Source organism: Pundamilia nyererei, unplaced genomic scaffold, assembly GCF_000239375.1.
Source record: "Pundamilia nyererei isolate P.nyererei 1_Seehausen unplaced genomic scaffold, PunNye1.0 scaffold00009, whole genome shotgun sequence".
In the NCBI taxonomy this organism is placed as follows: domain Eukaryota; kingdom Metazoa; phylum Chordata; class Actinopteri; order Cichliformes; family Cichlidae; genus Pundamilia; species Pundamilia nyererei.
Genome location: NW_005187410.1, coordinates 6,461,895 through 6,476,148, shown reverse-complemented (window position 1 = coordinate 6,476,148; position 14,254 = coordinate 6,461,895). Strand labels below are relative to the sequence as shown.

The following is a 14,254-nucleotide window of genomic DNA, read 5'->3' as shown; positions in this document are numbered from 1 at the left end:
AAAAAATAGCCATGTTTACCACTGTGCATCCCCTCTTCTTTTAACAACAGTCTATAAATGTGTGGGAACTGAGGAGACCAGCTGGTGGAGAGGAATGGCGCCCATCTGGTCTGATAGACGTTTCTTTCTGCTCAACAGTCTAGACTGCAGGCAGCCCAGTTCAGCACCTAGGCTCTTCTTCTGCAGAGTCATGCTGTATGCAGTTTGTTTGCGATTGTCTTCCTGAAGCATGAAAAGCCTGCCTGAAAAGATGTCGGTTGGATGGGAGCATATGTTCATTTCTGAATTATGGATTAAACCTTGATTCTTTTTTTTCCCCAGTCATTATGTTGTAGATTTGCTGCTGTACTTTTGGTCATTGTCCTGTTGCATGGCCCTGTTGCAGCTAAGCTTTAGCCTGAGACAAATGGCCCCTCATTTGACTCTGAAATAGTTTAATATACAGAGGACTTGGCCGTCGACTTTGAGACTGTAATATGCGCAGGTCCTGTGCCTGGAAAACAAGTCAGAATCATCCACTGTCCATCACTGTGCCTGATTGTTGGTATGAAGCAGTTGCACTGATATGCTGTATTTGGTTTTTGCCAATCATGGTGCTGTGGATTATGGCCAAACATCTGTTAGTCACATCTATCCAAAGAACATTGATCCTGATGTCTCTGTGATTGGGTCGGATGCAGCTTTGCAAAGCTATGTTAACCTAGCTCTTCCCTGAGTGTTGCACGGTCCATTCCTGTCTTGAATGCTTTCTTTCTCACAGTACAATGATAACTTCTAGACTTAATCCTTTTCCAGAATGATGGACTGAAACAGTTGCTTCTTATTTAAGATCAGTGTTGATCTATCCTCCTTGGTATTGTATTCACTCACACTTGGATCACTTTTTTTTTATTTTTATTTTTTTTTTTAATGACATCAGAAACAGCAGTATGCGACATTACGTGATGGCAGAGCTTCAGTTCATCCTTTGTCATTTTTTTTTTTAAATAAATAGGACAGGGAAAACATATTGCATGTTTAAACTTATGACATGTAAGATCTTGAGATAAAAATAAAATTATTTGGAATTTCACAAAAGCAACATATTTGATGAAAGCAACGTGTTTTTAAAAAGTTGGGGCAAGGAGATTTGTGATTGTGTAGCATCCCGTCTTCTCTTTACATCAGTCTGTAAATGTCTGGGAACTGAGGACACCAGTGTTGGGATGTTAAGGAAATAATTTTTCCTCCACGCTTGTCTGATAGAGGGTTAAAGCTGCTAAACAGTGTAGGGTCTTCTTTGTCGTAATTTTCATTTCATAATCTGACAAATGTTTGCAGTTGCTAAAAGGTCTGGACTGCATTCAGGCCAGTTCAGCACACTGACTCTTCTACTGTGAAGCCATGCTGCTGTAGGCTGCAGTTTAGCATTGTCTTGCTGAAATATGCAATAATTTCTGTGAAAAAAGGCTATCTGGAAGAGACACTTTGCTCTAAAACATGTGTCAATCTGTGTAAGCTGCCATTTCCATAGCCACTATTGCCCCCAGCATATCATCAGAGATGCAGGCTTTTGAACTGAGTGCTGATAAGTCAGAGGTCACAGCGCCCATATGTTCTAAAAAGAATTTCAAATTGGAATTTGTCTCTTCTATTTTCCATTTTGTTGCAAAATCTTCTTTCAGATTTACATTTTACAGCATTTGTGGACTTTTTAGACAACTGTTGCTCAAACTTAAAATAAACAAATATTTTTTGACAAAATAGTAAAATCTCTCAGTTTAAACATTAAAATATGGGTTTGTGCTATTTGTAAATCATTGCAATGTGTTTTTATTTACAATTTACATAGTGGCCCAGTTTTTTTAGAACTTAGGTTTTATTATACCTCACGTGTCACATAAGTTACTTATGTTACTTTCGAGAGTTCAGCTTTTCTGCTATTATCTGCATTTGTATTCTATGTGTTTTCTTTTCCTGTTCAGAAATTCCATCCCATTTAAGTTTTGATCCTATGCCTGTTGCCTTCCTATTTTATTTACCTCAATAACTGACTTATGTGTGATCTCCAGCCTGAAAGTAAAGTTTTCAGTTTTGGACTTTCACCTGCCTGTGGTGTTCTATCATCAGTTGCAGCTAACATCATTTTTAAGTTAGCGTCTTTTGTTTAGATCTTTTAGCTTTTTAAATTGCCTTACTGTTTTGATTCAGACATACTTATATACGCCTCTTATTTACTGCAGGTGACACCTCTTGCAGTAGGTGTGAGCTCATTTGCTGCTGCAAGCTTTGACAGATGGATCTATGTGATTGGTGGTGGGCCGAATGGAAAGCTGGCCACCGATAGGGTCCAATGCTGGGAGCCAGGGACAGGCGGCTGGGAACTGAAAGCACCCATACCCATTGAAACTAAATGCACTAATGCTGTTACATTCAAGAACTGCATCTATGTAGTGGGTAAGCTGTCAAATCCCACTAAGTACATTTACTTACTTAATGTTAATGGTATTTATATGTAACTTTTAGAATATTGCAGAAATATTGACATGAGCCTTTTCCATCACGACTGCTTTTGGTTTTGATATATTTAATGTATTTTCAGACTTTTATTATGATTCTGCGTACTGATGTAGTATATTAATTTGATATCTGTCCAATTCTCTTTGTGGTCTCAGGCGGTGCCATGCATGCCATGTACTGCTACTCTCCTCTATCTGATTCCTGGACCCTTGTGACTCGTCTGGGGGAGAGGGCAAGCTGTGCCATTGCTGCCTGTAACAACAAACTTTTCATCACTGGAGGAAGAGATAACAAAAACCAAGTCATCTCCACAGTGATGTGCTGGGATGTCGCCCGGGGGGTTTTGACAGAGGAGTGCGTTTTACCAATGGGAGTCTCGCACCATGGCAGTGTGACCCTCATGAAGTCCTACACCCATATACACAGAATAACACCTGCCTCAGAGAGCCAGTGACACAGGCGTCTGTGAACAGGACTTATTTTGGTGCTAAGAGTGGTTGTAGGATTATGCATGAACAGTAAAAACATGTTCAAAGATAAGAAATATGTTTGGGGGTTTTTGCATGCATTACAATGTTTACTTTATCTTTGTTACCGTTTTGTAACAAATTAATGACTATGATGTTTTGAAAACATTGCGTTTGTAGTTAAGCTTTCTCAGAAAAGTGTGGATTACAACGTCACAACAGGTCAAAATAAGTCTACAAACACAAAAACGAAAATTAAACATTTGCTAAATCATTATCTTATAAGTTTCTTATTAACTGCCAGAGAAATTTAAAGTTGCAAATGAAGGAAAGAGCAATGCAAAAGCAATTAAATTAACTTTTGGATTTTCCTTTTATGTTTTCAATTAGCAAACTAACTCTGAACTCTACACTTTAATGCTGATTTATTAAATGCAATGGTATTTGAACGCAACACAGGTTACCTGCGTATTAACAAATAAACTGACATGTCAAACAGAACCTGTAATCCATTTCCTTGTGAGTGCTGCCATCAAGTGGTGAAAAGTACTCATGTCGTTATTAAGAGTTCCACACTTTTTGTGAAAGTCAAAACAATGCGACTGTTAAGACACGAAAACAGTCAAAGACATATATTTTTAAAGACGAACTATTGGCCGTATTTATTTCCTGGTTCTTCTTTAACGGGCCCTGAAAACCACCTGCGTTTCATTGTCACCGTTGTCGCGCCAAGGTACCGGAACCATTTAGATGGGGTGGAGCTTGTACCTGTACTCTGCACCTGCGTGTTGTTTTTATGGGACTTGGCAGCCAATCCAACTGCAGGTTTCGGTTTAGATGCAGGTGCTGTGAAGAGATTGGTAGGCTGTGGGCCAACACAGACTTGTTTGATAAGAAGAGACTGATTTAGCTGGCAGAAGAAAGTGAAAGTATCTCTAAATAAGGGACGGAGGCGACATTACTGCCTTTTCAGACGGTTTAGAAATGATTTATTGTTATTTCCTCGCCGTTTGGATCCTTACCTCGTCGGCAGGTGAGTTTGAATAGCCGGAACTTGATAGTTTCTATACTTTTCTGTGTGAATGTGTAGTGCACAAGGTGACCAGACCTCGTCACACAGGTCCGACTGAAGACACCAGGCAGAGATTAAGGTGTGCCACAAAGACTCAGTATTTTCTCACCAACTTGTAAACTGTAAGTTATTGTAATTCACAGTTTAACATAGTTTATATCGTGGGAAAAAAAGCTTCACAGGAATGTTGCTTACATTAATGTGTAGTTAAACACATTAACACAAAGGCCAGCTGCTTGCAAGCTGTAAAAGCAGCCTGGCACTAAAGCAGAGCAGTTAAACGCGAAGAAAACGTTTAACGTTTAGTATGCGCACACTGATTTGTTCATATTCTATGCCATATTAAGTCTTCAACGCCCATGACCCAAACTTATTGAGAAAGGCGAGACTCGGGTATGACTGCTATTTCCTACTGCATGGTTTTTTGAATGTTTAATTCCTGCCCAGGTAATTTTTTTAAAGCTTGACTAGTCTGCAGGTATGAAACATTTTGTGCATAGAGATAACAGACGTCTGTGGAGTGACTGTGATTTGTGTAGCTATAATTTGCCCCCCCTGTTTCTGACCTTCTTAAGTGGAAAATACACCAATACATTCATCACTGTGGAAATAGAAAGGGATTCTTCTTAGTATTTATTATGTTTATTACAGTGGCTGATTGATTGATATATTGAGAATACTCAGAGAGCTCCTTACAAACCTGTACTTCTGTGTTAAGCTTAACAACCTCTCCTACCCCAATGGATGCTTCACTGCTATTTCAATTTGGATGTCATCACATTTCCTGCATTTCTGAAAAAAACTGAGGTTTTTGTGTTTGTGTTTGTGTTTGGCCCTGACAGCTTCTCTGTGAAGCTCAGTCTTTAAATCAGTCCTTGGTATTGTTTTTGACCAGGATTTTAATTTTCAGTCTCACATATGAAAGCTCATTCAGCCTCATTTTTTTCATTTAAGAAACATTAGACTTTATTAGACATTAAGCATTCCAGTGTTAGTCTTTTTAATATTCCTGATTTCTGAGGTAAAATATTTTCTCATGTGGTAGGTTTTTCTGGTTTCATTTACATTTGTAGCGAAATCCTCATGGCACATAACATGTCCTTACATCTGATTTTTAGATATGTCCATTTCTTTTAGCTACCTTTCACTGTAAAATGTTTAGAAGTCAGCATGTAAACTTTGTAATGTTTACATGCTGACTTGTCTTTAATCATATTTTTTTTTAAAAATCTTGTTAACTCTTTTAACAATTTATCTTTTGAACTTCAGCATTGACAGATATTTCTAGTAAGTACTACTTAAACACTTTCATTGAAAGGTATTAAATAAAATATTTCATCTAATTAAATGAGATTCATTCAATTATATATGGATCATATAAAAGCATATAGAATTGTATTACACTGTACTAGCATGTTGGCGTATATTGCTGAAGTCTTGATACTGAGCTGTCACTATGCCTGTGATGTTCATAATAGTCTAAATTATTTGTATTTTGCGTCTTTCTTCACTTTTCTGTTTTCTAGTTGCTGGAAAACAGAAAACACAATATGGACTCGTGGGTGAGACAGTCAACTTCAGGACGGATATCAGAGACCGCCTTGATGACATTCTGTGGAAACACAATGGGAATAAAGTGGTACAATTTGATGGCAAAGAGCAAATTGAATACAGTCAATTTCAAAAGAGGGTCACCCTCGACTGGGGCTCTGCAGACCTGGAAATCAACCAACTGACACACAGTGACAGTGGACAATATGAATTGGATGTGGGAAAGGAAAGTGGTGTTATTCGTCTTAACTTTGAATTGAAGGTCCTAGGTAAGTTCATTTTATACTACCTTTTTAATAACTAACAATGACATCCGTGTTCTATATGCTTGTGCGTTGCTATACTAACTCTAACCTATTGCAATAAATATTGTATACATGACTGAAATGCATGCATAAAATGTACTTTTATTACAAAAAACTCCATGTTATGCAGCTACAAAATATTGGATCTCTTTGTGATTACAGTTGATATTTAATGCAGAACACTGATCAATAAAAATCATGGTTTATAAGTGTGCATTAAAGTGAAATTGCTCACATATCTGTGGACATGTGTTTGTCTAACAGTATAAATATGAAATCATGTTATAGCCAAACAAATACGTCATAATGACAATTGGAGTAGTACTTCCAATTTCCTATTCAATATGAGCAACAAAAGCGCTTTTTTATTACGTTTTCTGTTACGCTTTCTATTAAGTCTCATTCACCCAACACACATTAATATATACATCAGCCAAACCAAACACTGCCCAGGGGCTAAAGCACTTAAAATGAAGCATAGTAGCAGCTTGGAAGGCCGGAGGAACTCTTGTTGCAGACTTGAGATTTTACTTTACTGGAATCTGGTTTAAAATCTTCATTGAATTTTGCGTGAAGGCAGTCAGAGTATGAAATGAAATTGTACTTGATATGTGTACAAGGCTGAAAAAAAAGCTTTCCAGAAGGTCAGTGCATTTTGTTTTTTCATTGAACAGATGAAACAGATCACTGGTGAATATATATTTTATTATTATTGTTTTTAATATTATTTAACATTTGAACTTGTGGATAAAAAAGTTTTTCTTTTATAATTTCTAAAAAAAAATGAAAAAACCCAAGTCACTTTTATAAAACAAACATCAGTGGTGTGGAGTAACAGGTAATTCTATATTGTACTGATTGTACATCACACATTTCTAATTAAACTATTCAACTGTTTTTTATACCTATTCTGGCAAATTATTAGTTCTATTTATAGCTACATTAAATTTTCAGCTGAACACCAATTAGTTAACTCTGACTCTGCTTCTGACTTTCATAACTGTAAAAAAATATGAAGGATATTCTGAAGGATTATGAATGCTTTCTCTATTGTTGCATTGTACCTTAAGGATAAAAGCTCTTGGTGCTTCCACCAAAACGTCCCACAGCTCATCATGATAACAACAGCTTATCTCTTAATTAGTCACTTATCGGGCATTTTATTCTACTCGTATTTGGTTCAGAGAGACTCTGCCCTTTAGAAAGCTAGTTAGTTACTTGTTAAGCAGCCTAACACCGTATATACATAACCTACATTGGATTGTAATTCTAATTAATATTAAGGTAGTGTCATATACAAGCTGCTATTATGCATTTTCAAACCAAATGTGTTGTTGTCAGTCCAGCCTTAGCTTCCTCAGCCTCAAACCAGAAGCTGGTGAGTTTATATCTCAAACTCAGGGCCAGTAAATTATTAAACAAGCATCAGCTTGAAATGATTTAGCCTTTTTCACACTTGGATAATTGACAGCAACACGATGATACACCAGATGATTGTATTAATTCATGAATACATTTGCAAGTCTATGCAATATATATTGTCAGAAGATTTACTTTTTATGTATTTTAATTTCAGATTTGCTTTTTTGTATTTTTGCATGTATATAGACAGAGTAACCAAGCCCACCATAACCTGTGACATGAGCGATGGCAGCAGCTCTGACAAATCAGGAAGTGAAGCCACACTGATGTGCTCTGCACACTCATCACAATCCTTAAACTACACGTGGAGCCAACCTGGAAAAATTCAGCCTGGCCAGATATTATCGATACCTCTAGGGACAGAACATGATGATAAAGTATACAGCTGTACTGCGAGCAACCAATTGTCCAAAGAAATAGCTACATTCACTGCAAAGGATTGCTACCCTGGTAAGATTTTACTAATTAGCTGTAATTAATGGATTGAATTGGGCATTTTCAGAAACCATTTGATACAAACTGCTTTTATCAGTGTGTTACGACCCTTCAAGGCCTATCCCACCAAAGGCCACTGGTTTAATTGGGAAACAACACCTAAACTACTGCACTGATAATAACAGTGACTTTAATCTCAAAGAATGCAGTTTTCTGTTAACTTTACTGTAACAAAAATAACAATATACCTGGACAATGATGTGCAGAAGGCACAACCTACTGTGTTATCAGTTATATTAGTGGAAAAAGATATTTTATTAATTGCATGTTTGAAAATTCATATACATATCCATTTGGTAATAAGGGAGACTGCAGTGTTCATGTTGTCTAAAACCTCTGGTTTTATGGAAATATAACTGCATTGGAAATGTGTTTGACTGTTATTGAAGTTGTTCTATTTAGATTTCTGTGTTTCTGTGCAGTTGGAGCCTCAACAGGACTCATTACTGGACTGATTATTGGCGTGATAGCACTACTCTTGTGTGTTTTGGGTGCAGTGTTCTGTGCAGTAAAGCATAAAGGTAAAATAAAATAACAACAGTTTAAGAAATGAAAACTTCTTGAGAGGAATGGGTCCAAAAATACTAACTTATCACGACAAACCAAGTGATACACAGGATATATGGTAGATTCAGAGAAACTGTATATCCTGTCTACGATGACCTGGATGACTGAGAACCTTCACAGACATGTATATCCTGTATGTAACATAAGGTTAACAGACTTGACTTGATAGTATAATACATTCTACTGGACTGATGTTTTTTTTATTTGGCAATCTAAATACTAATTGGATATTTATAAATGGATTTATGTAGAGTATTGTTGAAAACCTCTGTGTTTAAGTGACTTTAACCTTCATAGTGTAACTTAAGAAAGAAATCACATTCCGTATTTATTATTATTTCTCCTTTTTCTTGATTCCAGCATGTTTTGCAAAAAAGGAGAAAACCGCTGCGGAACAGCCACATAGTGGTAAGGAAAAATGTCTAATCTTGTGTGTTTTGTTTTGTTAGTGACAAATATTTTTGACATCATTAATTTAATGATTACTTTTACAATTCAGTGATGAGAGACAATTATGCAGTGCTGTGCAGCGGTGTTCTGAACAACAAACAGACAAAGGCCTAAAACCTGTTGTCATTTCAATATCACCTATTATCAATGATTTTAGAGGAATTTATTAATACCATACATTTTACATGTATGAACTAACTCAGCAAAAAAGAAGGTTAAATGAGCAATCTTTAAAAAAAAAAACCTAAATAATGAAGAAATGATAAATGGTCTATAACTAGACCAATGGGGATAATCAGCTGATTATTTCGACTTTGTTGAGATAAACAATGAAGAGGTTACCTGGGAAGGAAATTATTTTTTCTTTTAATTTTTTCTTTTAAATAAGTTACTTTTTTTGTATTTCCATCTATTTCAGATCATGAATCTGATCAACCATCAGACCCTCTTCTTCATAGAAGAGAAACAAGGCCCTGTTCCCAACGGCTTCACCATTCGGAAGAAACTGTGAAGAATAGCAATTCTGATCACAAAGATGAAAAACACAAGAAGTTGGACCCACAAACTGGAAAAGGTAAAAGTAAAAGTAGCTCAATGTTTTTCCAGTTCTCTGATTTGGAGTGTTTTATACGCCTATTTTAGCTTCAGTGAAAAAGCGTAATAGCCAGAAAAGTGTATCTCACTCTCTCTGTGTGTATGTGTGTGTGTTGAGTTTCTGGTTCATGTAATCTATTCTTTGCTTCAGCTGAGGGATTAAAAGACAGAAGATGCAGACAGTTTGTTAGAAAAATTATTTTTGTGCAGAAATACATTGATTAAAAATAGTAAGATTAGAAGTAGTATCAAAAATAAAACTTCAACAGATATCTTTATGTGTATGGTCAGGACTAGGACTTACTCGTTATTAGTGATTAATTTCCATACTTTTTAGAAAACAGCATATGTACCAAACTAGTACTTGAAAAAAAAATCTTTACCAGTTACACACTATCAAAATTCTTCAGCTTAGTAAATTGTCTTAGTAAATTGCTTAGAAAGTTTCTGCAGTTTTTCCAATCGTGCTGCTGATGTCTCATTTCACATGTATCCACTTTTCTCCCCTGCTAAGCTCAGTTTTTCAGTTTGTCACCTTATTAAATACATAATTTTGGGTTAGGTGCTGCACTGAAGCTCACCACACTACAGTTTTTAAACATCTTTTAGCATTTTCCTAGCAGATACAGTTGACAAGGATTAGTTTTAACCTTGTGTTGGCTGGACTTAATTTCTATGAAGTCATTCATTGCTGGTGGAGAGGTGGCATGGACCAAATAGAATAGAATAGAATAGAATAAACCTTTATTATCCCACAGATAAGAAATTTCGGTGTTACAGAGCTCTTACAGCAAGGGAAAATAAAATATAAAAGGAAGACACAAGGTGGTCCTATAAATACGTAGCTGATTTACTGTTGCAGACATTTATTTGCATTGATTTATCAAGACTGACCTTCTGTGTAGAAGACATATCTAGATTAGTATAATATGTATAAGCTGACACATAACATTACCTTGTGTACCTTTTCTTTTCACTGTCTCTCCCTATAATAAACAAAGCAGGTCACAGTTATATGGAAATATTCTGAAAACCCCCCCAAAACGGCAGCTATAAGAAGACACTTACTAAAAATGCAGCTGATGCACCTGGAGTACAGCTAATCGTAACCTAGCCAGCCATTGCTTAATAATTTAATAAAATCTCAAGTTTTATTAGTTGCTCTAAGCCAGACCTTCCCAAAGTTTGGGGCCCGCAGAGCCATTGCGCTTGGACACTGCTAGCACGGGGCGCCCACACAAACGCAAAGCAGGAGATGAAGCATCGCTGAATATGTTTCCAAACCAACTTCATTCTAAGCCAAAGACTAGAAAATATGATGAAGCATATCTTCCCTTTAGTTTCACCTGCACAAGTGCCGAGGTAGGTCTCCCCTGCATAATTTGTTTTCCCTTCGTCAGGAGCACGTGCTGGACTGTTCAAATAACGGACAAACAGTATCCCACATTCTTGATTTTTAGTTCACAAACACTTGTTGTAATGACTAACTACTCTTGACATTTTGGAGATGTTAGCTCTTTATACAGTAAAGTTACAGCGGGATACAAATAACATCAGGCTCATCCTGCCACGATTTGTTCCCCCTGTCTAAATCACGGACAAACAGTATCCCACAGCTGTTTATGTTTTTAAACCCATTTTGCACAGAGAGAGATTTTTTAAAAAATGTATTGATAGCAATGTTGAATATTATTACACAGGAAAAAAACTACTACACGTAAAATAATTATACCATGACGCCTCTGCCTTTCTAAATGGAGGGACAGTAACTGCGTGTGTGTATGTAAGCGTGTAATACCTGCTATGAGGGGCCATACAAGCCTAAATTCATTCTTTCACTCTCACACACATACATTCTTCTTTCGCACACATATATTTTCACTCTCACATACATATATTCTTCTGTCAGACACACGTATTGTCACTCTCACATATTTTAATTAAATTTTTATATTTAGATATTTTTATTCTCATGTTTACACATATTTAGCACACACATTGCAATATTGTGCTCTCTTATACTTGTATTTTAATGTACATATTTACAAATTGTCACTCTAACATACATGCATTTTCATTTATGCATTCCTACATTTTTCTCTCATTTACATGCATTCAAAATGCATTTAATCTCACAAATAATATGTGTAAGTAAGAAGAAAATGCATACATGTCTGAAGAAAATATGTATGCAAGAGAATAATGTATGTGAATGAAAGAGTATAGTGGAAACAGAAGGAGTTTAATGGAAACGGAAGGCTGGGTGTCTGTACCGCTGTGATTGGCTGAGAAGCACGCGCGGGTCACTTTCAAGTGTCTGACAGCATGGAGGGGGGAGAAGAAACTCGAGTTCTTCAGCAAGCTATCAGGGTGTTAAGAAAGATTTTATCATCTCCTGAAACGGTCACATCGTTGTCCTCGTCACTTGGGGGATGGGGGGGGACGTTTTTCTTGTAAAACAAAGGGGGGGTCTAGCAAAAAAAGTTTGGGAACCACTGCTTTAAGCCATCTAAATGGCTCCTAATGGTGAAAGCCACACAAGATGAGAGGTTTTCAAGATTATTTTCTTCAAAAATGTTTTTGTTATTTATAATCACTGATCAGTGGTATGATATTGCAGTAGATTCATTTTTTTCTGTTTGTAATTCATTCCTTACAGTGAAGAAGATTGTTCAAAACATTGAACAAGGACTGATAGGTAATTGTTGTTTTTCCACTCATGCTAATTGATTGAACCAGTGAAATATAATAACCAACTTTTTGGGGAAAACAACTTGTTTTATTATCTCTCTCTCTCTCTGCCATCTCAGATCCAGTCTCTATAGAAAATGAAGTGGAAGATAATAGGAAAAAAGAAGACAGTAAATCAGATGACATGACAAACACCATTTCTAAACAGACAGGTGCAGAATCAACAACAATAAACTACTTTTTTTTTTCCTGCTACAAAAAGAGTCACACCGTTGTTTTCTTGGGAAATGGCTTCTTGACTTTCTTGACAAATTTTTAAGATTGGTTTAGTCCAAAGCTCTTTTTACTGTTTCTTCCAGAGTCAGAGAAAAGGGCAGATGAGCAAACATCGGTTTCACTTGAAAATGGTATTTGTCCATCTGCAGTCCAGCCAAATTCTCCTTTGAACAACGAGGCACCTGTTGCTGCGGAAGATGTCAACTCACAACAGGCCCTTGGAATAAAGAAAGAAAATCAATCAATTGGCTCAGGTGAAAAAAAGAGTGTTGTCCACCATTTCTGAGTGCAGAAACAGTGGTAATAACCCAATAGGTTTATTCTATTCATCTGGACGTAGTGTTTTCAGTCAGAGACAACTGAAACCAGCCCACTGAATGAACAATTCTATTCAGTTCAGCTATTGAAGAAATGTACTGTTTAAGATTGGGAAAACCTGCAGTCAGCTGAGACTGAAGAAGTCACTTGGATGAGTGACAAAACATTTCTCCCACTGAAAATGCTGCGTCCACATGAACAGAATCAACTTTTTGGGTTCTACATACCTTGATGATTGAGCATGCATAAAGACAGTAGTAATAACTAAGGTTGGGCGATATGTAAAACTTTTCCAACCGGCAATCATCAGTCCAACAATTGCAGATGGGCGATAGTTTGGCGCATGCGCAGACTTTTGATGGGTGGGGCAATGTAATCATGCATGGACTGATTTGCGTGTTTACAAATCAGTGGTTTACAAATGGGGTGGCTGTGGCTCATGTGGCAGAGCAGATCAGCTACTGATTGGAAGGTTGGTGGTTCGATTCCTGGTTTCCCCAGTCTGTAATATCCTTGGGCAAGATATTAACCCCAAATTGCCCTCCGATCCGTTCATCAGTGTGAATTTGTGTGAATGTTTATTAGTTGCACTTGTGTTAAGAAGTGCTTGTGTGAATGGGTGAATGAGGCATGTTGTATAGAGCGCTTTGAGTACTCCGGGAGAGTAGAAAAGCGCTATATAAGAATCAGACCCTTTACAACACATTTATTTTTATCAGCCACCTTTGATTTTCTGACAAAAACAAGATGTTAATTAAATAAAAACGAATGCATGGGAAATAAAATGATGATAATGATACTGACATTTTTGTCAATGACAAAAAAGATCTGTAGAAACGAGGTCCAATGAGAACTAATTAAGTTGTGTAGAAAGGTGGGACCAGTTTAGAAGTAATGCAGTTAGAATGATCAGCATTTGATCTGCCCCTGGCAAATGGTACAGCACAACTAGCTCCCATGTTTCTTGTTTCTCATGAAAATGCAATAAACAAAGGACACATTTGTCACAGTTCAAAAACTGATGAAAACAAAACAAACCTTTAAACGATATATTTTAGTCAAGTGAATCTTTAGGTTTTCAGTCAACTAAAAATAGACTAAAACAGAAATAACTGAAATGCCTAAATCACGCTAAAACTAAATCAAAGTTAAAGTGTTAAATGTAACACTGATCTATGGGGATTGAGTTGTTCATGGAGTCACCCTAAAGTACTGCAGCAGTTTAACGTACTACATTTTTGGCACTTACTGGTTTCATTTCTTTAATGTTGATAGTTTCCTTCTAGCATTTGGTGACTGCTGGAATTTTGTATAAACTTGTGGCTTCATGTCTAAACTATATTTTTAAAGTACGTCAAGAAACAAGCTTTTCATCACCAGCAACCTAAGTTTCATGTTTGATCCTAATTAGCACATGAAAAGTTATAATAGTGAACATGGAAAAGATTAAACATTGTAAGCATGCATACATTAACCTAAAACATCATTAACCAAACTAACTTAGCAGCACTACCACCTACTAACTCCCAACTCCCAAGGCAGCTTCT

General features: G+C 36.6%; 2 protein-coding genes across 2 annotated transcripts in view; both read left to right on the top strand.

Moving 5' to 3' along the window:
- klhl6 (kelch-like family member 6) overlaps positions 1–3,467 on the top strand; it is a 7,835-nt gene extending 4,368 nt beyond the window's left edge. The window contains exons 6-7 of the mRNA XM_005723593.1: positions 2,223–2,436; positions 2,655–3,467. Of these exons, the coding sequence (XP_005723650.1) occupies positions 2,223–2,436; positions 2,655–2,953 (513 nt within the window). The 3' untranslated portion in view covers positions 2,954–3,467. The remainder of the gene's footprint in view (positions 1–2,222; positions 2,437–2,654) is intronic.
- A 372-nt stretch (positions 3,468–3,839) lies between these two features.
- Positions 3,840–12,675, top strand: LOC102208559 (SLAM family member 8-like). The gene is made up of 9 exons (XM_013908309.1): positions 3,840–3,999; positions 5,565–5,858; positions 7,503–7,766; positions 8,234–8,332; positions 8,739–8,786; positions 9,247–9,402; positions 12,082–12,120; positions 12,233–12,325; positions 12,473–12,675. Exons 1-9 carry the CDS (start codon positions 3,951–3,953, stop codon positions 12,673–12,675), a joined length of 1,245 nt encoding a protein of 414 aa, XP_013763763.1. The 5' UTR covers positions 3,840–3,950.
- Positions 12,676–14,254: the final 1,579 nt, after the last annotated feature.

What these genes read in the sequence shown, in the direction of transcription:
- LOC102208559 (XM_013908309.1), top strand. Translation starts at nt 3,951, where the DNA reads ATGATTTATTGTTATTTCCTCGCCGTTTGGATCCTTACCTCGTCGGCA. An exon ending in TGCGGAACAGCCACATAGTG is followed by an intron (nt 8,787 to 9,246) that starts GTAAGGAAAAAT and finishes CATCTATTTCAG; the next exon opens with ATCATGAATCTGATCAACCA. An exon ending in CATTGAACAAGGACTGATAG is followed by an intron (nt 12,121 to 12,232) that starts GTAATTGTTGTT and finishes CTGCCATCTCAG; the next exon opens with ATCCAGTCTCTATAGAAAAT.